We start from the raw sequence: 22,241 nt of genomic DNA on the forward strand, positions 1-22,241 counted from the left end.
TTCTAAAAAATTGCAACTGTAGATCTGGAATTCTTGTGTTATTAGGTTGGATGATATTCCACATTCATTCTTCCGTCGTACAGTCAATTTCCTCTCATCACCATCATCCCCGTCTGAACATGCAATATCTCACCAACCCAACCTTCTACTCAACAATCCCAAATGGAACCCTCCGAGCAACAATGGAATTTTTCCCCCTCTTCACTTCTATGGGCCCACGAAATCCGGCGAGAAAACATTCACCTGGCAGATGAACTACACAGGACCAAAGCTGACCTCGCCTCGACTGTGGGCGCTGTTAAAGATCTAAGACAGAACTTCAGTGAATTAAGCCAACAAGTGAGGCAAGCGGACACTGATGGCAGTGAACAATTTAAGACTATTGAAGTCAAGTTCGAAACGAGACTTGTACCTCTAGTTGAACGTATCGAGGTTCTAGAAATCGAGAACGGGGAACTGAAGAGAGATTTTGAGAACGTCAGGAGAGAATATACTGCGCGTTTGAACGAATTAGCCCGTACACTGGACTCTATGAAGTCGGGGAGTATGGCAAGCGAGAGGCGGTTCAGTGAGTCACTTGGGTGGTCTCGTCATAATGGTAGTGAGTATTTCTTTTGTGATCCCTCATACTTTGGGCTTTGCTTTTGCTATTTGTAGAGTTGTGTCGGATCTTTTGGCACTTTGTATGGGGAACTTGTTGGTTAGGTTCACTGATCGAAAGTAGATATCATTGCGTCTGATTTGGTACGAGGAAGGTCAGAGGTACTTGTTCCTGACTCATTGCCTAAGAATAATGGTATTGCTTTGATGCATGACCGGGGAGATTCTTTGCGGGCGTTGTCTGAGACTACGTGGGGGCCGTCTCAGAGTAGTTCGATTGCTAAAACGTGTACCGCTAATATTTGTCTGCCCGGTGAGATAGCTACGAAGGGACAGGAGGGTTTATATGATCTTTTCAAGCAGAATATGAGATCGCTAGGTGAGTATTGGTCGTACGCCTTGGATGCACGGATTCAGTTGCCCTTGTGGGTCAAAAGCAGCGAGATTGCGAAGGCTTTTGTACATGGGCTTGACGATGACGTTATCAGACGTCTAGTTGAGGGACATTTGGATGTTGCCGGATGGTCGTGGGAAGTTCTGGCCGATATCATGCGTCAAAAGCTCGACGAGGATAGAAAAGCTCAGGCAGGGACATTGCCCCTTCGAGTGAAGGCGGATCCAGGGAGGGAAACCATCGATATTTCGAAAGTCAACGCTCCGATTAAACACAAGAAGAAGAAGAGGAAGCGCAGGGCGATACCCATTGTACCGGCTGATGAAGATGATCTTCTTGAGATGGGATTGCATTGACCGATTCAAGTCTCTTGTATCACGTAGCAAGGTCACACAACGATGAAATGTTGCGTTGAGGTATGTATATATTGGGACTCGGGTATTCATACTATAACTTATTTATCGACAGTTTAGGTCTCAGCGTACTCATAACGGCCCTCCCGATCCTTAACCTCGACCTCAATCCGGCCTGCCTCAATCTCCTTCCCGCCGACTTCAATAGAGGCTCTCATCACATCTCCAGACTTCACCTCTCCGACTCCCTTCGGTGTACCAGTCAAGACCAGATCGCCCTTCTCCAAAGTCATCACACGCGAGATCTCCGCCAGCAGTCTTGGGATCCGGTAAAGCATCAGGCCGGTGGAATCAGCCTGGCGCATCTGCGAGCCGACGCTCAGACGAAGGAAGGCCTCGTGGGGGTTAGGAATTTGCGACTTGGCAATCTCTTGGGATATAGGTAGGAAGGTATCGAAGCCCTTAGCGATGGACCATGGGAGACCCTTCTTCTTAGCTTCGTCTTGTACGTTGCGGGCAGTCATGTCAATGCCGAGAAGGTAGCCTGTTGAGAACAATGAATCATTAGCCATCAATCACTATCCACGGGCTACTTCCATTAAAAGGAGAGAAAGTTGGATTATATGAAACTGACTGTGAATGGCGTCCAAAGCGCCCTTTTCATCGTTCGGGTCATGATCCCGAAGTGTTTTGCCCATTACCAAGGCCAATTCCACCTCATAGTGTAGCTTTGTGCCCTTAGGACGCAGAACCGGACCCTCACCAGGACACAGAATGGCCGACGCAGGCTTCAGGAAGAAAAACGGTTGCTTGGGCTTGGTGTTATTGAGCTCCGTAATATGGTCGCTTTGCGGTTTCGTATTAGTCGTGTATTTAACCGCTCCTTGAGGGGAACATACGCATAATTCCTGCCAATGCAAATCACCTTTCGGCAATTGGCCCTAATAGATGATGCCATTGCGATTAGGATTTTTAGTAATTAAGGGAAAGTGAGGGGCAGATGTGGGAGGCAGGACGGACCTGTCGCAATGTTAATATAGGTGATTTCCGCCGGAGAAGAGCCGATGCGCCGGAACTGGGGCCCGAAGTTGTTCTGCGGAGAGCTTCGGATTCTCCGAGACTCGGCGCTTGTTGTATATTAAAGTGGTTATCCGCTTAGACTAATTGATAGGGAAATCTAGTATTGACTCATTGGTTTTATTTTGGGGAATGATTCTGTGGAATGACTGGAAATGTCTTGTATATCTCCTCTCTTTCGGTGTCCGAGTTCTACACCTTACGTCACAAGATGCATCTCACATAGCGAGAGCACGCGTGTTTCCTTTCGTCTCACTGCTCCGCATATTACAGGACACGGCTTTAATGTTATAGTTCATCGCGAATCATTAACTCTTAACCTACACAACAGATCGCCTGGATTATAGTTCCCCTTCACCAATCATGCAAGTGGCGGAGATCCTGTCCGATTTGACCTCGTTACGTGTCTGTGTACGTTACCTTCTCATCCCTCGCTATCACGGATCAGCCAAGTCAATAAGAACAACCCCTTGAGTCAAAGTTCCTGTCGTACATCACATTAAAAACAGCGTACAAGTTGCACTACTAACAGAGTTTCAGGACCACAATGAAGCTCTCGCTCTCGTCACCGTCCACGAGCGAATACCTGTCGAGCCCTCCCAATTAGATGGGAGCTCTACTATCGAAAGCCAACAGAGTGAAAAGGTCAATGACAATCTCCGACGCGCAAAGGAACTCGTCGACTTGCATTATGAGATCAAAGCGCGTCATGCCGGTGGTACTGTTGATGAGGAGCTGGCTCATGCACGAGAGGACGTGAATCGTGTCTTAAAAGAGCTTGGCCCTTGATGGGTAGGTGCTTATTTATGTATGATATGATATAATGTATGTGTTTTATTTCTTGTATGGACCAAGGCTTAGTGTGATTTAACTACATTAAGCTTAGATATAAACCAAGAACATGGCCATGAAGAAGTATTTAAAGCTTAGGAACGTATTCCACTGATATCACTGCAATGTGGTGGAGATTAACACAAGTCAAGTCATTCGGAACTATAAACTGCCTATAACCAATACACTGGCAGATTTTTTAGTAAGTCTACTCCTATAATGACATTCTTCAGGCAATATCATTGTGCCTAAGTATTGAGTTTTGAATATATCTAACACTTCCAAATATGGTAACATTGGATACTCTTCGGCCCGACTATTCACCGGCCTTCACTGAGGTACGGCTGGTAGGTGCAGCCAATGGCGCAATCTCATTGCTCGATAACATAAGTTTCACGCGTTCTTTCTCCTACGTGCTACTCAGACCACCTAGCTTGCAAAAATGGCGGCCAGCGTGGATGCCAAGCTCCTAAGGCAGACGAAGTTCCCTCCCGAATTCAGTCGGAAGGTGGACATGACTAAGGTCAATATTGAGGTTATGAAGAAGTACGTGCAGCTGAGCGTTCCGAGAGCCGGCTCAATACTAACTTTGAAATGTGATTTGGTTGCAGATGGATTGCCGGAAAGATATCGGAGATCCTGGGAAATGAAGATGATGTCGTGATCGAGCTTTGTTTCAACCTTCTTGAAGGGTCTCGATTTGTATGTTATCAATTCTTGTGCCTTCGTTCGGCTTGGGGATAATACTAAACGTTTTGTTTTGGCTTAGCCCGATGTCAAGTCCTTGCAGATTCAACTTACGGGGTTCTTGGATAAGGATACTGCGAAATTTTGCAAGGAGCTTTGGTCACTATGCCTTAGTGCCCAGGAAAATCCTCAGGGCGTCCCGAAGGAGCTTCTAGAGGCTAAGAAACTCGAACTTATACAGGAGAAGGTAGGTTACTGTATATTTGGTCATATTCTTCGGCTATTGACTATCTCTTAGATCGAAGCCGAAAAAGCAGCTGAGGAAGCTCGTCGACAGAAGGAACAAGAACGGGTCCGAGAACGAGAACTGGAAGAACTCAGGCGGAGGGAACGATCTGAGCGAGGCAGAGGTGGAAGGCGTGGTGGTGGCCGCGGAGGTCGAGGGGACTTTGACAGACGTCGTAGCCGTGAACGTTTCCAGGACCGGCCTGCACGACGAGAGTTTGACTCCTATGTTCCTTCGGGTCCACGCAGGAATCGTCGTCCCTCTAGATCACCAAACCGCTCTCGTTCTCCCTCCGCGTCTCGGTCACCACCCCCGCGTCGCGAACGCCAGCCAAGCAGGGACAGAAACAGGCGTCGCCGATCGCCTAGCAGCTCTGTATCTCCAGACAGGGACAGGAAGCCGAGGAGACGTAGTCCTGATTACGGTGATCGAGCTAGATCCATTTCCCGCAATGATTCATCGCGCTCACGTACTCCCAGAAGAGACCGACGGAGACGGAGATCCGTTTCTTCCCGCAGTTCATCCCGTTCACCTGCTCCCAGGGACCGGCGCAGAAAAGATTCTTATTCAAGATCTCGTTCTAGGTCGCGTGGGCCTGACGAAAGGAGCGCCAGACGGAGAAGATCTTCGCCTTACACTTCACGAGCTGATAAGAAAGAATCAACCGCTGATTTTGCAAAGGCCCGCAAGAACCGCGACGATCACCGCTTGAGTCGCAGCAGAGATCGCGATCATGACCGCAGACGTAGGTACTCAAGGAGTATCAGTCGCAGCCGTAGTCGCAGCCGAGGCCGAGGCCATTCTCGCAGCTCCAGTGCCAGTCCGAGACGCCACGATTCCCGCAGTCGCAGTCGTAGCCACAACAGGGAAAAGAAGAGACGCCGCTCTATCCAAAGATATGCTCCTGCCGCCCGAAGACGGCGTAACACCTCTTCTGTATCCGTCCGTAGTGAGAAGCGCCAGAGAATGACTGATCAGGAAGACAACGCCGCAAAGCGGTCGTCACCACCACCTGAGAAGCCTAATTCATCAGATCACGAGATGAAGGATCCTGAAGAGGTGGGTCAATGATTGAAAGGTATTCCCTTCACTCGCTGAACCATCATGACCTTGATATCTTTCTTGGCATCTACAGGCCCCTGTATATATTATCATTCTACCGGTTAACGCGCTGGGACTGACGCAATAAAAAGCAGACAATCCGCTCCGTCAGACCTCGTGCACATATATCCAAGACCGAATTACGCGAGAAACTTCTACGTGAAAAGATCGTTGCAATGCGTCGGACTGCCTTTAGCGACAAGGTAGGTAACCATTCGTGACACCTGAAGTGAGTTAAAGGATAGGAGGGAACTTGGAATTCATGAAATGAATGACCATCTACACGCGCTTCAAAAAGAAAAAAAAGTAGTAGCGAACTCCCCCGCAAAAAAAGAGAATAAAGAAAATGAGAGGTGAGGGAGGTACGCGAATATCGCCCTTCTACTTCCCCCATAATGTGATCTACAAAATTTACATAATTTATGACTTATTATTGGAATAATTGTGACCCATATCGGGAAAAAAAAATAAAAAATAAAAATAAAATAAAAAAATTTAAAAGAAAAGTGAGGACAAAAAAATGCAGCCCACCCTCGGCCAAGATTGTTGATTTCAAATCCTGCAAGCTCTGCCCAATTCGGAGCTGTACCCACGACACCGCCATTCTAGATATCAAAGGATTTCTCCTGAGCGGAAAGTCCGGATAAGAAGCTGAGGCTGTACCGTGGAAACATGGGATGATCGTCAGGTCCAGAAAGAGAGGTACCCAATTTTCGAACCAGTCGCCCACTAGAGTACGAATTCCAAGGGTCCCGTTCTCCTTTTATCCAACCATTTTTAGAAAGTAAGCAATTGATAGTTTAGTAGGTTAGGCTGTTCTCCCATCTATCACGAGGCCAGCTCTTCTCTTCCTATTAGGATCGGCTAAGACGCATCAGCTAATCGTGGGTGTGTGTGCATTATTGGATAATTGTGGCCCGGTAGGTGTTCTTCATTGTGTGGGTACTTTGTGAGCTGTTTTCTGTCATATCGATTGTCAGCAGATCGGATCAGATACTGGGAGCTGAGAATGAATGAGCTCTGTGGATTTTGGTAGGTCGCTATTACTCTCATTGTTTTACTTCGTGGTGGAGATTAGGCTCTCCTTTACTTTCTTTCTGCCTTTGTGCATGCGGGGACTAGAATCGTTGAATGCGATTGAGGCAAGATTGAGAACAGGATACTCGTGATATTACTAAGATTCGTCAAGTACTATACAGGTAATAGGACTCAAGGTCCTATCTAGGTATATGTGAAAGAAAGTACTCCATTGAAGGGAAGCCACAAGAAAATAAAACAAAACCAGAACGTAAAGTCTTCCTTATCAATCAGTGAAACACGTTCCCCAGATCCCAAGTCCCCCGCAAAGAGCATAGACGCAATATCGGGGTAAAACCAGGCGAATTAGAATTAAAATTAGGTATTTACACGAGGCGTATTGTGCGTTTCTGCCATTGCGGTCGTCTCGTAATCTTCAGCCCGTATCGCTTGTCTGTTCAGTACTCGCATACATTGACGCTCACGGTGGTGGTGATGGTGACCACCTTAGGACCGGCGGTAGAGCTGACAGCGGGGGCAGGGGTGATGGCGGGAGGGACACCAACGGTAGTGCTGGCGGACTCGGTGGCGATGGGGTAGACAGTCTCGGAAGTGATGGTATCACAGGGAGTCTCAGTCTCACCTCCAGGAACGCTAGGAGTAGGGACAGCAGGGACGCTGGGGGATTCCGAGCCAGTTGGGCTAACGTCAGTGGGCGCTGGCGGGACCACATCGGTGGTAGCACTAGCGATCACAGTCTCGGAAGTGATGGTATCACAAGGAGTCTCAGTCTCACCACCAGGGACACTGGGAGTAGGGACAGCAGGGACGCTGGGGGATTCCGAGCCAGTTGGGCTAACGTCAGTGGGCGCTGGCGGGACCACATCGGTGGTAGCACTAGCGATCACAGTCTCGGAAGTGATGGTATCACAAGGAGTCTCAGTCTCACCTCCAGGAACACTGGGGGTAGGGACAGGGACGCTGTCAGAACCAGAAGCAACACCGGAGGTGACACCAGTGACGGCAGGGCCAGTGGGAACCACATCAGTAGTAGCACTGGCAATCACAGTCTCAGAGGTGATGGTGTCACAGGGAGTCTCACTCTCACCACCAGTGGCAGTTTCGCTAGGAGCAGGGCCGCTAGGGGTGGGGACAGCAGGAACGCTCACAGAGCCAGAGTTGACGCCAGAGGTGACACCAGTAACAGCGGGGCCAGTGGGGACAACATCAGTAGTAGCACTGGCAATCACAGTCTCAGAGGTGATGGTGTCACAGGGAGTCTCACTCTCACCACCAGTGGCGGTTTCGCTAGGAGCAGGGCCGCTAGGGGTGGGGACAGCAGGAACGCTCACAGAGCCGGAGCCAGAAGGACTGACATCAGTGGGGACGGGGTAGTCAGTGGTGGCGCTGCCAATAACAGTCTCGGAGGTGATGGTATCACAGGGAGTGGACTCAGTCTCACCACCAGTGACAGTTTCGCTAGGAACAGGGCCGCTAGGAGTAGGGACAGCAGGCACACTGACGGAGCCGGAGTTGATACCAGAGGTGATACCAGTGGTGGCAGAGCCAGCGGGAACGGAGGGAACTTCACTGCCAGTGGCGCCAGCACTAGTGGGAACGGGAGTCGACACAGCAGGAGTAGAGGCTGCAGGAGTAGAAGCAGGAATGCTAGGGACAACAGAGCCAGAGGGAGGAGTGGTGTTGTGAGCGCCAGAGCCAGTGTCGCAGCCAGAGAGCCACTGGATGATGATGAGCAAAATCTTAGTATCGATCTCAATACCAGTAGAACCACCACAGATGGCAGCAAGCTGAGCACGGGCGTCGAGGGAGATGGAGACCAGGCTCTCGCCAGAAAGGAGGATAGAGATCACACCACGCAAGTTGGTGCCAATAAGGGTGTCAACAGTTCCAGTGAGGAAGGAGGTAAGATCAGTGAGAAGACCCCCGCTCACATCAACCGAGACGTCGGCAGAAACGGCAAAGGTAAGCCAGAACAGAACAACAGACTTAAGTTCGGCACCAAGGCGGCAGTTGGAGCCAGAGATCCAGATAGCCAAAGCGGTACGGACTTCAACACTAAGATCAGCGGCGATGCCGCCCTTAGCACAAGCCTTGAGGGCAGTGATGATCTCGGCCTCGAGGTCAGCAGCAATGTCAGCCTCAAGGAAGGCAGAGAGGGAGGCCTGAGCACTGGCAACCAGGATTCCAGACTTCTCCACAAGGCTGCTGACAGCAGCACCAGCGGAGATGGTCGCCAAACCACCGGAAGGAACAGAGCCAATCGAGACGACACCGGCTTCGATCTTACCCTCCAACCAGGCCAGAACAGAGACCTTCAACGAAGCGCTCAAAGAGCACTCCTTGCTAGAGAGCCAAGCCTTCAGTGCAGCCTTAACGTCTGCAGCCAAATCGGCAACAAGACCGCCGCCAGCACACAGGCCAAGACCAGCCCTGACGTCGACATCGAGACTAGCACCAAGGGATCCGGAGAGGAAGGCAGACAGGGAAGACTGGGCCGAGGCGCTGAGAACAACTTCGGCGGCAAGATCGGCTGCGGAGAAGATACCGTCAAGGGTCACATACAATTCACCCTTAGCGGCAATGTCGGCACAAGTGGGGATGAACAACGACAGTCCAGCACAAACATCCACAGACAAGGTGGCCGAGGCTTCACCCTCTGCCCAGGCCACGAGGGCAGCCTTCAACGAGGGGTCGAACTCGGCGTGGACCTTGAGCCATTTAGCCAGTTCTGCACGTGCGTCGGCATGAATAGTACCAGCTGTACATCCCAACGCACCACCTTGGAGGGCCGCGGCTGCCTGAGCGCTGATTCCCCCAAGGATGGACACTGTTGTGTGGCCGCTGGTTCCGCCAAACAGGAGGCTAATCAAATCGGACAAGCCCTTAGAGACATCGATAATTTCTCCTCCAACACCCTCACCAATATGGGCAATTCCTTGGCCAATGCCCTCCAAGAGGGGACCGAGAGTACGGCTCTCGAGATCAGCGGGGTAAGCAGCAACGGAGCCCGCCAGGCCGGCGAGCATAAGTAGGTTGTTAGCACGCATGATGCGAAAATAGCAACGAATGTGCGGTATAGGTTCAGGAAGTCAGTGGATGAACTTCTCGAAAGAAAAGAAATAGAAGTGAAAGAAAATGACTGGCTGTTAGCAGCCAAAGTCGGTTAACGATAGACAGGTAAATGAAAAGAAAAAAACAATATCAAACAAAAATGAAAGGAAGGTCTCGACTGAGAAGAGACCAAGTGAAGCGATTGACGGAGGCTTGATGTTAAGAGAGAGGTGATCTTCACTTGGGTTTATATACCCCTGAGACGTCTGCTTCCATGGTTACTACTACCTAATGCGATGGAGACCGCACCCTGAGTCTGGATTCCTCTGATTGGGACTTAGCACGCGGCCCCTGGAAGTCACTGGAGTAGGCAGAGCCATCTGTGATCGAGCCAGATCTTCAAGGTCGAGTTAGCCGGGTGGATCCCTAACTGCCAGTGGGAAAGCAAATGCCATTGAGCTAACGTTAAATGTGGAAACCTTCGAAACACACCAAGCAGGGCAAGAATGCTATTTCAGGCAACGGGGTTCACTAACTAGGAGGGTATGAAATCCGGCTTCTGCGGGTCGCCCGTCTTGATCACAGGCTATACTTCGGCAACTTGCCCAGCATTCTCCAGAGTCCGGCAATCTGTGGGATAGTAGTAGAGTCGTTCTAATCACAGACCAAGGGTCCCTTTAATCAATTTATCAGCCCAGTCTCTTCCATAAAGGGACTAGTACAAGGAAGCCATTGATTCATAACATTTTAGTGTTCAAAAAGCAGAGGGGTACGCACTAAGAATCGGTGGAAGTCAGAGGAAAGAGTAAAAGGAAAACGGGAAACGGGAAACGACGGTGGATTTCGGTGGAGTTTATGCACTAGGGGGGTAGGGCAAAAAATCAAAAGTAACAAATCTCCAAGCGCCGTAGTAGAAACTTGCTCCAGGGGTAGTATTGTCAACAAAATATTGTTAGATTTTGACCAATGACGAACGATCACCCACTCTCCTTTGGGCAACGAAAAACGATAATCGTCGAACCGGTCCATCCCCGAATCGACCCATGGATGATCATCAAGGCCGGTGTTTTGCCCTCGGGTTGTTGCTCTACTAGACTAAGCTTTTGCAGACTGTAACGTCAGGTTTGCGATAGCTGAAAAGACCTTGTTAGACGATGGATTACAAGGAGGGTCACGGAGCCAGATCATCGTTGTGGTCAATCCAGCATTGAGTGCTTGGAATATTTTTGATGTGTTGCACAAATTTTAGACTTCTAGCTGTTAAATTATGGAGATTCGGAAGAAAATCTCCGTTAACAGTTGTAGTACAAAGTGTAAAATCCCAATAACAGGGAGGTAGCGGGGAGCAGGTATGATTTTGTCAAATACCTACCAAGTCAGTATCAGGGTCAGTAAAGGTCATAATGCCAATAATAGCAGCAGTGGTCTTTCTCCATGGAAGGGACGAACACCCTCATAGAAAGACTGGGGTTCGGTGGGTGCCATGAAACGTAGGTCGGTTCCTTTTGGCCAGCATCTCCTGTAGAGTCTTGTAGTAAGAAAGGAACCACCATCTCCTAGGGGCATGGGTGCGCCTGAAAATTGTGGAATAGACTTACTAGTCTCGGCACTAGTCAGGGACCAAAGACGGCGGTGCAGTAGCCTAAGAGTCTTGGCTTGCTTCACCACGAAGTATTGGTCAACCGTCGAAAACCTCAAAAACAGGAATTCTCCGCACTCGTGTTGGGAATCGAAGCGCATAGACAGTAAGGGATATAAACTGGCAATGGTATGGAATCAACAGCGGTCCAGGCCATTGTGTTCGTTATAGTCCTCAATAGTTGAACTATAATACTCTCGATAGCCTCCTTTGGAGATCATTACCAAAACAAGTCCGTTCCTGGATCGATGCGTCCATGTACCCTTGTGGCCTTGGTTTCTAAGGCTCCACTCCACCCTGAGTGGCCTGAGCTGCCCCGTCTGGCCGCCTTAACCGATGGAACCGGTTCAGATCGCTCTTAGTGATGAATTTCCGCGTGATTCATATCAAATCGGGAAGTCTTAAGTCAAGAGTTTGTTCGACTCTGTAACAGAAGTGGAGGACTTGCGATGGGTTCGCAGTTTCATCACCTGCAGCTGGTCTGGATCCCTCTCTCTTCCTGAAAACTCTAAATGAAAGGGAAAAAAAACTCCGCGAGATCCGTATCGGCACACAACCTTACCTCGCTTATGCTTGACGGAGGAGTTCTTGTAACCTTATCAGCCAAAAACTTGCCGTGACGGGAAGAAAACCTTGGATGCCAATGGAAGAGTTTGTCGGGGAGGAACTAGTACTATACTCAGGTAGTCATAAGAAACCTTTAGGGGAACAGGTGACTACGCTCAGGTGATCTTTTGTCAGTAGGTAAGGTAAACCCTATAGAGTCCGTGGGGCAGGCACGACAAGTTACGGTAGTAGTATATACAGAACAGAGTACTATACACATCCATGCATGCATCAGCAACGAACTCGGGCATTCTCCGAGTCATAAGAATGCCGACATCAGGTTGTTGTCGGAATACTATGACCTAATTTGTAGCGATAGAAACCTCAAGCCACTACTCGGTGAAATCTCCAGTGACCCATTAGTATCTCCTCCAGGCCCCTACATCGGTCCAGGCTTTTTTTAAAAAAAAAAAAAAAAAAAAAAAAAGGCTACCTATCCATCGGATCTATCACTTCTCTTATTTTCGGTTAGCAACCGAGGCTGACCGTATATCCGTTCACCTACCTAACTACTAGATATACTTACGAACAAGGACGTGTCGTATGATCTTTAATAATCCAATCCATCAACCAGGGTTATCTTAGCTACAGTTGTACAGAGTCCTTATGCAGTAAGGCCTATGGTCGTTAGGTAATAGGCTTGCACCTAAAAGTGCTGGGCAAGCAGCACTACTGCTACATCCTTGTCGTGGTAGCCCCATATATCATAAAAATGTGCTAGAGGTATGTCCTCAGGCCTCCGGTTCGCAGCGCTGATATTACACCTCAGTTTAAGAATATGTCCGAAGCCTTAGCGTGCGTTTCAGGTGAAATGTAACTTAAGTTAGGTTGTTTGACATCTGACCTCCGAAACTTAAGAGAGGGTACGGAGTATTGCTGAACATAAACAGAACCTGACACAAAAAGTCCACTATATATATATATATATATATAGCGGCAAAAAGTACTTCACTCGAGAAAAAGGTCAGCTTGGCGCGATAGATTATGGTACATGTCCTATATGCACAACTCTATATTCGACCCTGTAGTGCCTCAAGTTAGTTGAGCCGTAGTACAATGCAAGGCACATTGACCATGTGGTCTGCATTTATGTAGCCAAAAATCCCATGCTTTGTTGTCATCCCATCATTGCCTTGGCAACCAAATCTCCACGTGACCGGTACCCGCTCCCCAGCCTCCCCGGAACGTTGTTTCTTCGTCCAGTACGATGCGAACGGTATATACACAACAAGCAGAAATCGACAACCCGGCGGCGAGCGCCTACCCGTAACTCTTGGGCAGTGGGACCGACGCATTGGCGGACGCGTCCATGTTGCCTCGCTTTGCATCTCTATGATGGCCTCTACCAATTCACTCTCCGCAGCATATACGAGTGGTCTCCGTCGACAGCCGTCATCCCGACAAATGTCCCGCGCCTCGACCTCTCGCTCCGGTTCCAGGCGCACGTCACCAGAAATACAGGATTCAGCCTCATATCGAAGCAATGACCGATTAATACCTAAGCGTTATTCTGCCGGCGACAGCTCAGATGATGAGGTCCCAGAACCCAAATTCAGTGCTTCTGTCAAAGCCTTACTCGACGAAGATGGGTTGGACATATCCCCCCGTCTTCATCCAAAAGGCCAAAGGGATCATAAACAGAGTGATCGCGTAGCTTCGGTGTCAACAGGCCAGGAAAGGCGCTCCCAGACAACGTCACCCAACGACCAGTCGACCGGAAGCCCGGCGCCTCGAGTGGTTCGCATAGGACCGGATTTGACGGGCAGCGCAAGGTTTAGAAGAGAAGGATCGCATCTCTCAGGTAGTGAGGATGTCAACTCTGAAGCGAGGGGAAACTCGCATGATTTTGTCACCCCAGCTCCGAGACATCGCAGTGTTCGCATTACCGGGTCACGTAGTAACACGCGATCCCCCGTCTCGATGTCACCTTCTCAGAGGCGATCAGCCGACAGGAGTCTCGTGGAAGAGCATGATAGCGCCAGTCGCCTTGAAGATGGGAGGAGGGTAAAATATGATGATGATTACGGCCCGCGTCTTGGCACCGCATCGGTACTTCGGAGTCGTAATGGAGAGGACTTGGGCATGCATAGCTCGCTACGTGTGAAACGAGTGGGAAGACTAACTGGTACATTCTTGAATGGACCCGCAAGAAGGGGTGTGCTCCGGCGGCAAAGTGAGGAAAACAATGATCTAGAAAATTACAAAGACACGAATCCTGATGGGAACTACGACAACGACGACTATCATTATAAGTCTACGGCGAAACCGTCTTCACCGAAAGTATCATGGGCTGACCCCGACCCGGCACATAAGCCCGAAGGATATCGGTCTTTGGAAGCTGCTGGTCCTTCAGCGAACGAAGGGCTAGGGCCCTTCTCTAGATCGTCTTCTCCAAAATCTTATGGGTCGCACTCTAAATCGACACCTGGCTCATCATCAGAGGCGTCATCTAAGCCTTCAAGTGCGAAGGATCAGCCTGTCTTCAAAGTCCCTCCTCCACCCACACTACCCGCATCTCGAGATCAGGAGAACGAGCCCCCGCCGACGTTCAAGCGGGTAAAACAACAAGGGTTCAACCTGCTTGACAAGCCAGAGAAGCTCGCAGTAGTTTATGGCGACGAAAAAAAAGAGAATATGGAAACGCCAGCTGGAAACTCGCCCAGAAAGATTTTGTCAACACGAAGTAACAATACGCCGCATAGGCCGGCCCCGCCTCCTCCAAAGATGTCTGTACTTGAGACAGCTACAGCGACAGGAGGCGCAGCAACGGCGTCTTCATCCCGCAGAAAGCGCAATCAAGTATCTGTCAATCACAAACCGTTCACACGGCTGGATTGCATTGGTCGAGGCGGAAGTTCACGCGTGTACCGAGTTATGGCCGAAAACTACAAAATATTTGCTTTGAAGCGAGTGAATTTAGAAGACGTCGACCCGACAACATTAGCAGGCTACAAAGGAGAGATAGATTTGCTCAAAAAGCTAGAAAATCTGGACCGTGTTGTGCGTTTGTTTGACTGGGAGTTGAACTCGGACAAGCACAACCTCAGTGTCCTCATGGAGATAGGGGAGTCTGACCTAGAGAAGATTCTCACGTACCGGCTGAATGCCGAGGATGCCGTTTTCGATATTAACTTTACTCGATATTACTGGAAGGAGATGCTTGAGTGCGTTCAAGCAGTCCATAACTACAACATCGTTCACTCGGACTTGAAGCCCGCAAACTTTCTCCTTGTACAAGGGAGATTGAAATTGATTGATTTCGGAATTGCAAATGCCATCCAGGACAATACAGTCAATGTGCACCGTGAACAGCAAGTTGGTACGCCAAATTATATGTCACCAGAAGCTTTAATCGATTCTAACGCATCACTGGGGCTGCCGGCAAGCGTCGGAAAAGTGATGAAGCTTGGTAAACCCAGTGATGTTTGGAGCTTAGGCTGTATCCTCTACAAGATGGTGTACGGTCAGCCTCCTTTTGCAAAAATTGCCAAGTATTATGAACGCATCTTGGCTATTCCGAACCCAAATGTGAAGATAGACTTCCCCGCTTTTGGTGTTGGGGGTATGTCTATCCCACCAGGATTAATCCGAACGTTGAAGGGGTGCTTGCAGCGTGATCAGACATTACGGCCGACTGTGGACGAGCTCCTCGCCCAAAGGGACCCGTTTTTATATCCCGAAGCACAACTCGAAGGAGCCGTCCCCGTTACCCAGGAAATGCTCAATAGGATCCTGGTAAACGTCGTGAACCACTGTAAGGTGCGCGGCATACCAAAAGAAGAAGAGCTCGCGGCTTGGCCTGCTGGATTTTTTGCAAAGATCAAAGCGGCATTGGAAGAGAACTCATGATGACACTAGACTCGACGGTGATTTCCTTTGTTTTCGTTGGCCTTTGAATATTCTTGTTTGATATCCCGAATGATCAAACGACCCGGCGTTCATGTCTGCCTATGAATCTGGCACTGCCCAGTACGGCGTATTTCCTTTGTCTTACACTTCTTGGATCTATAATCTTACCTTTTGGGTAAACAGGTTTGGTGTTTTGAGGACGCGTTCGAGCGTTGTATATGGTTCTTCTCTCTCTCAGGGTTGCATTGGAAGCTGTGAAATCAGCGCGGGCTTGGAGTTTGAGCATACTTGGAATATAATACTATTCAATCGATAACTATTTTTATGTTTTACCTCTCTTGACATGTTAGCACTGTCAATGGTGAGTATCTTTCATAACAGATTGCTGTTTGGCGCAGCTGGTACTTTCATATATACATGCCACTTCCATTGGTGTGTTTAAACGTGTCTTGTATAGAGCTAGTAGTGAATGTTGGTGTTTTGCTCAGGGAGAAATTGTTTGATCCCTACAAGAAGCAGCAAATCTAACAAGAAATTAACCTATTTACATGAGATGTAGTCTTACTATTAGCTGTGAAGAATATATATATATATATATGTATATCGATTTCACCGGTACGGTATGAATATACTATCGGGGCATCAGACTAGTTCTTCCCCCCGCTTGTTATACTGATATTCTATAGTTCTCAATAAATGAAAAGCCTACCACCAATCTTTCCTCAGGCCTTCCGACCTGGTGACTGGCCGGGTGGAAGTCCTAGATGAATGCGCGTGCCACACTAAGAAAGTTGGCCGTATGTACTTGAACCTAAAGACTACACATATGCAGACAAATTTCCAATACGAGTGCAACTGAATCTACATATCAGAGCGATACTTTTGATAAAGACATATTGCACGCCTTGAACGCCGCTGGCGAATAGACCGAACGAATAAGGAAAAATAAATAGAAAGGAAGGAAGGCAAAGACGAAATTTCTATGACATCAAAATGGTATCGAAGATGAAGAATGGGGTGATGGAGCTGATTCATGAACGTCGGCCGTAGAATGATTAAACGAGGAGAACACTAAAGAACGAGTTAGCTATACGTGTACGCACAAAAGCAGACGGGTTTGGAGGTAAGAACGTACGCATTGACGCATCCGTCATTTTCAGGGGCCTAAAATCAATCAGTCAGCATGCCAAGTTCTCTTTTTGAATCGATTGAAGGGTTGCTTACGTTGGTGATCTGGGCATATCTTCCCCATACCACCTTACCAGTGGTTGTTACCAAACCAAGTTCTGAAACATTCACTTCGAGGATCTGTGTTTGAGAAAAGTGAGTCAATTGCCTAGGGAAGAGCAACAGGAGAAGAGACATACCGTTCCCTTGGTCAAGACACCCAGAGAGGTGTAGAGAGGGTTCTGAGGGTTCTTCTTGACTCCGATAATCGGTAATTGAACAGTGACTCCCAGCTCGGGGCTAGAGAAAAAATACCATTAGTAACTGTATCCTTGCCCACAGCCCAGACGTAGTAGGAAGAACATACTGTGTGACGTTGGCCTTCTTATAACGCAAACCCATAGGGCGGATGAAACGTTCGCGCTTGGGGTTAACTCGAGTGAAGTCATTTCCGACGAAAGTAGGCTTCGTGATCATTCTCTTCCAAGACTTCTTGTGTGTCTTCTTTCCGGTGTTGACAACCTTGAACATCTCCTCCTCACTGATACCCTTAACCTTCGGCAAAGGCACGGCGAACTTAGCGGCCTGCTCCTTCCGCTTATCTTTGATAGCGCTAGAAAGTGCCTTAGCATTGGTAGCCTGGGAACGGTCCAGTAGATATTGTGGCAAAGGCGTCTTGGATGGCTCGTCGGGCGCAGAAGATTTGACATTCTTCTCCTCCTGGGCCTTAATGCGCTTCCTCATCTGAATCTTCTCGGCATGGCGCTTCTGCTGGTAGAGCTTGGCCCTCAGACCACGCAAGTTCTGGGCATCCTTGGACTGCTGATGGACTTCACGGGCTTGGCGCTTGCGAGTTCGCTCATCGTGGTCCAGACGTTTACCGTGCTGCTTCTGCCAGCGCTCGATATACCTATTGGAGGTGGTCAGTACGTTATGGTGGGGTGATGGAGATTAGTTGACTGAGGTGGAGGACGAACTCGTTCTGAGGCTGTAGTTGAATAAAATTGTTAGTTACTGGTACGCATTATCAAAGCCTTCCAAAGGACGCCATATAGCCCGAGCGACTCAAAAAGCATTGCAAGGAACGAACGAGCATTCCGACTACATCTGGCGGGTGGTAGACGTACCATGATAAACAGATACCGAGGGGTTGGGACAATCTGTCGGAGTTCAACTCTGTTGGCGGAGATGTAGAAAAAGTTTCGATGCACGGATGGAGTGGCTTGGTATTGATAATTCACGTGACTCAACCTCATAAAACATCTAAATTCTCCCTCTTCAAACGAGCCCATAGAGCCACTGACCGAGTCGAACACATCTTTTCTTCAATCCAGAGCCTATCATCCAGTAAAAATCTTGATCTATTACCTAGCCAGAGTTTTAGAGCCTTTTTCACCGCAGTGTCCAGTCCCCATAAACAACATCGACACCAGCCACATCACGTGCCAAACCAGATCGGGATCCACTGGGAATTTCTCGCGGCCTCAAGTTTGGACCGAATAGAAGAAACCGTCCACCCCGTCCATTGCGACATAAATCTTGCCTTTTCCAGCCCGGAAAAGCAAGTATAGGATTAAAAGGAGAACCTAAATTTGCAACAACCACAAACATGTTCTCCCGAACAGCGCTCGCAAGAGCCTTCGCGCTGCCATATGGGCAGTCCGCCCGGCCTCTCACCACCTCCTTCGGGGCCTGTCTGCGTCAAGCATCAACAACGACCACGAGCTCGCAATCACACCCCGAGCAAACCTCAGAACCACTAAGCGCAACCCCCCGCGCTCAAACCAGCACACCCAGCCAACAACCCCCCATCTCCACACCATCGAATACCATCCCAACCAGCAAACTCCCCGTGCCTCCGACCTTCACCTCCCCGTTAAAAGTGACCAAATCTCTTCTCGAGAAGCTGCCATACCTGACAACCCAAAAGCCGCACTATATTACTGCTCACCTCCACGACAAACCTTACCTCCTCACCGAAGGCGATCACCTCCGTCTCCCTTTCTTGATGCCCAAGGTGAAGCCCGGCGATGTTATCCGGTTTAACCGGGCGAGTGTTCTGGGATCTCGTGAGTTTACGCTCAAGGGAGCACCGTATGTCGATGAACGGCTGTTTGAGTGCCGGGTGCGTGTTATGGGAGTTGATGCGGAGCCGTTGAGGGTGAAGGAGAAGACGAAGCGGAGACGGCGACATGTGCAAAAGGTGCAAAGTAAGCACCGGTACACACTGTTGAGGGTTATAGATGTCAAGGTGAAGTCTGCGGAAGAGTTGCTGCAGGAGGGCGCTGTTATTGTGGAGGCTGAGGAGGGTGCGTCTGAGGTGGAAGTCAAGGCATGAATGGATTCTCTACCTCAAAGGATACTCGATATGAATAACGGGGTATGGAGTGAATCAGCGGAAAAGTGCCGTGTTTGGGCTGTCCCTTGCGGGCTACGGCTAGATGGATCATGATGGTCTTTTGGTCTTGTTCTATATCTGTTTCTTGGGCATTGAGGCGGCTTGTACAGATAGATTTTTACTGCACATTGAATGGGTGCATTGTATTGTATTCTATATTGCAATTTGAATGTTTAACTTTGAGTCAGGCTGCCCTGTTTCGATTGAGGTTGATGAACAGTAAGTAGACTATCATACGATTTTTGATACTTGACAATCATGAACGCAAGAATGTAATCAATTAATCATGATCAGGTCAGATGACAATGTATAAGGGATATACATTCCCAACGCCATACGCGCAGCACAAAAATGAAAGGCCATGTTGCTACTGAGAGCTCAAAATCTCGTCTGCAATCTTCTCTGAGAGAGCATAGACCACCGACTGCGGGTGTCCTGGCGGTAGAAAGGGAAAACTGCTAGCATCAACGACGCGCAGTCTTTGTACACCATAGACCCGTGCACTACTATCCAGAACCGCCATGGGGTCCTTCTTCTGGCCCATCTTACAGGTGCTTGAGGCATGATAGACACTCGTTGAAGTGTGACTGATGAAGTCGCGGATCTGCTCGTCTGTCATGACATTGGGCCCAGGGAAGTACTCTACCGGATCTGCAACGCCTAGATCAGCGAGCTTCTCCCACACCTGGCGGCCGCGCTTGAATCCCTGAACAGCGAGCTCCATATCTGTTGGATCAACAAACCATTGGGGATCAATGGTGGGCTGGGTGTACATGTCCGGCCCTGCAAGGGAGACTGTGCCGCGGGATTGCGGTGCGACGAGAGCCGTGCTGATAGTGGCATAGTTAAAGCCATCCGCAGGATCAGCGGTCTGTCTGTTGAAGCCATCGCCCAGGTATGCAGCGACGGTAAGCCATTCAAGTTCCGGCCAGTCATTTGGAACAGCAGATAGGGCTTGAATAGACTGATTCGATAACTGGGAACGGTACGGCTCCGGGAGCTTCTCCCAACCGTAGTAACTAGATGAGAAGATGGATAATGGACCTGATGCATCCTGGATATATTGCTGCGTAAATTGCGCCATGAGCGTGGTATTGCTGATTGATGCCGAGGCTGTTTGAACATTCACCCGGTGTGAAGACCCAAACATCATGTGGTCTTGCATGTTTTTGCCGACGCCTGGCAAGTTGCTAACGCAAGGGATGCTAAACGCGGAGAGCTCATCGCATGGACCAACTCCAGAGACCATCAATAGCTGGGGAGATTGAAGCGCCCCTGTAGATACGATCACCTCTTTGCGAGCAGACAGGGTGAAACTAACCGGCCTAGTGCCAAATATTCCACCTGTAGAAACTTGAACGCCTGTAGCGACCTTGTCCGTATCAAAGATAATCTTTTGTCCTAAGGTGTTCTTGTACACCACTAAATCTGCGCCATTATTGAAGGCCGCTTGCAGAAAGCTAGACTCAGATGATGAACGGTGCGCATTCTTAGGGTCTATCGTTGAAGTTGCATACGCAGAACCCAATAGCTCGCCACTATTGAACCCATCAATTTGGTCCATACCGAGAGCGATATATGCCTTGCGCGCATACGTGCCAAATTGATCGACTTCATTGCTGAATGAGATTTCAAGAGGTCCCCCAGAAGGGCTGAAAGCATCTACCGCCTGGGTGTTGGACCTGTGGGTATAGGCGCCTTGGTTGGGAGGGGTATAGTGACCAGTCTTCTTGAAGAAGGGAAGCATGTTGGCAAACGTATAGCTCTGGTCACCTACCTCGTCCGCCCATTTCTGCATGCTGCCTAGTGTAGGCCGCTGATAGAGGAGGAAATTTCGGGCCGAACTGCCTCCAAGGGTCTTCCCACGCGGATAATGATGGGCGCGATTGCCTGCCCCGGGTTGTGGCTTGGTAGTGAGGCCCCAGTCGACAAGGGACTGGTAGTCATCGGGGGACCACCCCGTGAAGTAGGTTGAATATCCCGGGACGACAGATAGATTTCCATTGTCGACTTCGTAGAATCCACCGGCCTCTACGACGGCAACACTCAAGTTAGATCCCCTCTCGGCCAGCCGGCTGGCAATCGTCAACCCGGCTGTTCCGCCTCCCACGACCACATAGTCGAAGGTCGCGTTGGCTCCAGGGATGCCGAAGGAGGTCCCTACGAGCGGCCCCCGTTGACCATAGCTGAACAAGTTGACTTGAGGGTCAAAATGTGCAGATACTGTGGCTATAAAGCCTACAAGAGACAAATGCATGGCGGTAGCTCGAGAATGTGGGTTTCGCTCCAAAATATATCAGACTCTCCAAATGACTGAAAATACCTAAATGACATGAGGGATAAATGCGCCACAGAATATCCTTTAGCTTTTATAAACAAAAAGCCCCGAATAAACCCCAATTTCCCTAGTCTAAGGTCCGAATGTGCAATATTCTATATATATATCTGTATATAATTTGAACCCATATAGTCTGAGAGGAAAGTGCAATGCAACGCGCCGTTCTTACGGTCCAACTGAATCAGCACAAAGATTATCTTAACTGGCAAGCGGTAGATATCACCGCCATGCAGTCATGCTGACAGTTTATATATAGGTTCGTATAACTTGGTAACATATCCTTGTACCAGGACACAGCCCTTTGTCAGGCCAATTTAACATTCAAAGAAAACGATGAGGCAGTGAACGAGTGTAAAGACCAGACCGCCTAGCACACAGGATGCGTTTATTGAGAACAAAAACTCGATAGTTTATGCAGGACGAATGACTGATATGCTCAACGGTGGCAAGGGAAGCGAATTCTTTGCTGGGGTTGGAGATCAATCTCAAATACGGGAAGAATTTAGGGCTACGTTACAACCGCAATTGCGGTGAGAGGGTGAATGGATACATAAAATAAATAACGGAAGCTGATTCTTTCCGCTCCGCTACAGGAATGTAGAATAGTTCCGAGCGTGTCTAGACTACGGAGGATGCATCATTACATTTATCTATATTAGTGTTGAACTCTGTTAGACGTTGGTAAAACATTCGTCCTTTGTCTTCATTACGCACCAACTCTTGACGGAGGAAAGAGTGAACAGGGGAACAGGGTCAAGTGAAGCCATTGGGCTGATTTTATAGCTCAGACCCATTGTCAGGTTACAATCGGAGAATTGGTTATCCC

General features: G+C 49.0%; 8 protein-coding genes across 8 annotated transcripts; 5 read left to right on the forward strand and 3 right to left on the reverse strand.

Moving 5' to 3' along the window:
- Positions 1 to 162: 162 nt before the first annotated feature.
- On the forward strand, positions 163 to 1,350 carry BDW43DRAFT_315218 (uncharacterized protein; the record flags this gene model as incomplete). Its single annotated transcript, XM_032048009.1, has 2 exons — positions 163 to 568; positions 725 to 1,350. 2 exons carry the CDS (start codon positions 163 to 165, stop codon positions 1,348 to 1,350), a joined length of 1,032 nt encoding a protein of 343 aa, XP_031896071.1.
- A 113-nt stretch (positions 1,351 to 1,463) lies between these two features.
- BDW43DRAFT_303349 (fumarylacetoacetate hydrolase family protein) lies at positions 1,464 to 2,305 on the reverse strand (the record flags this gene model as incomplete). The annotated part of the gene is made up of 3 exons (XM_032045400.1): positions 1,464 to 1,891; positions 1,982 to 2,193; positions 2,247 to 2,305. The coding sequence occupies 3 exons, from the start codon at positions 2,303 to 2,305 to the stop codon at positions 1,464 to 1,466; spliced, it is 699 nt and encodes a 232-aa protein (XP_031896072.1).
- A 196-nt stretch (positions 2,306 to 2,501) lies between these two features.
- Positions 2,502 to 3,261, forward strand: BDW43DRAFT_289089 (uncharacterized protein). The gene is made up of 2 exons (XM_032043358.1): positions 2,502 to 2,835; positions 2,965 to 3,261. Exons 1-2 carry the CDS (start codon positions 2,788 to 2,790, stop codon positions 3,211 to 3,213), a joined length of 297 nt encoding a protein of 98 aa, XP_031896073.1. The 5' UTR covers positions 2,502 to 2,787; the 3' UTR covers positions 3,214 to 3,261.
- Positions 3,262 to 3,578: 317 nt separating this feature from the next.
- Positions 3,579 to 5,719, forward strand: BDW43DRAFT_289091 (PWI domain-containing protein). The gene is made up of 5 exons (XM_032043359.1): positions 3,579 to 3,801; positions 3,867 to 3,957; positions 4,025 to 4,189; positions 4,241 to 5,287; positions 5,425 to 5,719. The coding sequence occupies exons 1-5, from the start codon at positions 3,698 to 3,700 to the stop codon at positions 5,548 to 5,550; spliced, it is 1,533 nt and encodes a 510-aa protein (XP_031896074.1). The 5' UTR covers positions 3,579 to 3,697; the 3' UTR covers positions 5,551 to 5,719.
- Positions 5,720 to 12,898: 7,179 nt separating this feature from the next.
- On the forward strand, positions 12,899 to 15,788 carry BDW43DRAFT_289102 (serine/threonine/tyrosine protein kinase MPS1). Its single transcript, XM_032043360.1, has 2 exons — positions 12,899 to 14,124; positions 14,293 to 15,788. Exons 1-2 carry the CDS (start codon positions 12,999 to 13,001, stop codon positions 15,510 to 15,512), a joined length of 2,346 nt encoding a protein of 781 aa, XP_031896075.1. The 5' UTR covers positions 12,899 to 12,998; the 3' UTR covers positions 15,513 to 15,788.
- A 360-nt stretch (positions 15,789 to 16,148) lies between these two features.
- BDW43DRAFT_289105 (rRNA-processing protein NSA2) lies at positions 16,149 to 17,993 on the reverse strand. The gene is made up of 7 exons (XM_032043361.1): positions 17,807 to 17,993; positions 17,657 to 17,667; positions 17,047 to 17,589; positions 16,880 to 16,979; positions 16,737 to 16,820; positions 16,648 to 16,676; positions 16,149 to 16,583 (listed from the first exon to the last, which is right to left on the reverse strand). Exons 1-7 carry the CDS (start codon positions 17,969 to 17,971, stop codon positions 16,568 to 16,570), a joined length of 948 nt encoding a protein of 315 aa, XP_031896076.1. The 5' UTR covers positions 17,972 to 17,993; the 3' UTR covers positions 16,149 to 16,567.
- Positions 17,994 to 18,033: 40 nt separating this feature from the next.
- BDW43DRAFT_289107 (mitochondrial 54S ribosomal protein bL21m) lies at positions 18,034 to 19,267 on the forward strand. Its single transcript, XM_032043362.1, has one exon. It carries the CDS (start codon positions 18,289 to 18,291, stop codon positions 19,015 to 19,017), a length of 729 nt encoding a protein of 242 aa, XP_031896077.1. The 5' UTR covers positions 18,034 to 18,288; the 3' UTR covers positions 19,018 to 19,267.
- A 141-nt stretch (positions 19,268 to 19,408) lies between these two features.
- Positions 19,409 to 21,334, reverse strand: BDW43DRAFT_322383 (GMC family oxidoreductase; the record flags this gene model as incomplete). The annotated part of the gene is made up of 1 exon (XM_032049537.1): positions 19,409 to 21,334. The coding sequence occupies one exon, from the start codon at positions 21,332 to 21,334 to the stop codon at positions 19,445 to 19,447; it is 1,890 nt and encodes a 629-aa protein (XP_031896078.1). The 3' UTR covers positions 19,409 to 19,444.
- Between the last annotated feature and the right edge of the window lie 907 nt (positions 21,335 to 22,241).

The sequence above is a fragment of the Aspergillus alliaceus genome (genome assembly GCF_009176365.1).
Source record: "Aspergillus alliaceus strain CBS 536.65 unplaced genomic scaffold BDW43scaffold_55, whole genome shotgun sequence".
NCBI classification, from domain to species: domain Eukaryota; kingdom Fungi; phylum Ascomycota; class Eurotiomycetes; order Eurotiales; family Aspergillaceae; genus Aspergillus; species Aspergillus alliaceus.

Bases quoted from the DNA above. Each gene is read 5' to 3' on its own strand.
- BDW43DRAFT_289089 (XM_032043358.1), top strand. From the start codon at position 2,788: ATGCAAGTGGCGGAGATCCTGTCCGATTTGACCTCGTTACGTGTCTGT. The intron at 2,836-2,964 runs GTACGTTACCTT...ACAGAGTTTCAG, and splicing joins TGACCTCGTTACGTGTCTGT to GACCACAATGAAGCTCTCGC.
- BDW43DRAFT_289091 (XM_032043359.1), top strand. From the start codon at position 3,698: ATGGCGGCCAGCGTGGATGCCAAGCTCCTAAGGCAGACGAAGTTCCCT. The intron at 3,958-4,024 runs GTATGTTATCAA...GTTTTGGCTTAG, and splicing joins TTCTTGAAGGGTCTCGATTT to CCCGATGTCAAGTCCTTGCA. The intron at 4,190-4,240 runs GTAGGTTACTGT...ACTATCTCTTAG, and splicing joins TCGAACTTATACAGGAGAAG to ATCGAAGCCGAAAAAGCAGC.
- BDW43DRAFT_289102 (XM_032043360.1), top strand. From the start codon at position 12,999: ATGGCCTCTACCAATTCACTCTCCGCAGCATATACGAGTGGTCTCCGT. The intron at 14,125-14,292 runs GTGCGAAGGATC...ACGAAAAAAAAG, and splicing joins GGCGTCATCTAAGCCTTCAA to AGAATATGGAAACGCCAGCT.
- BDW43DRAFT_289105 (XM_032043361.1), bottom strand. From the start codon at position 17,971: ATGGGCTCGTTTGAAGAGGGAGAATTTAGATGTTTTATGAGGTTGAGT. The intron at 16,980-17,046 runs GTATGTTCTTCC...TTTTTTCTCTAG, and splicing joins AAGAAGGCCAACGTCACACA to CCCCGAGCTGGGAGTCACTG. The intron at 16,677-16,736 runs GTAAGCAACCCT...GATTGATTTTAG, and splicing joins GATATGCCCAGATCACCAAC to GCCCCTGAAAATGACGGATG.
- BDW43DRAFT_289107 (XM_032043362.1), top strand. From the start codon at position 18,289: ATGTTCTCCCGAACAGCGCTCGCAAGAGCCTTCGCGCTGCCATATGGG.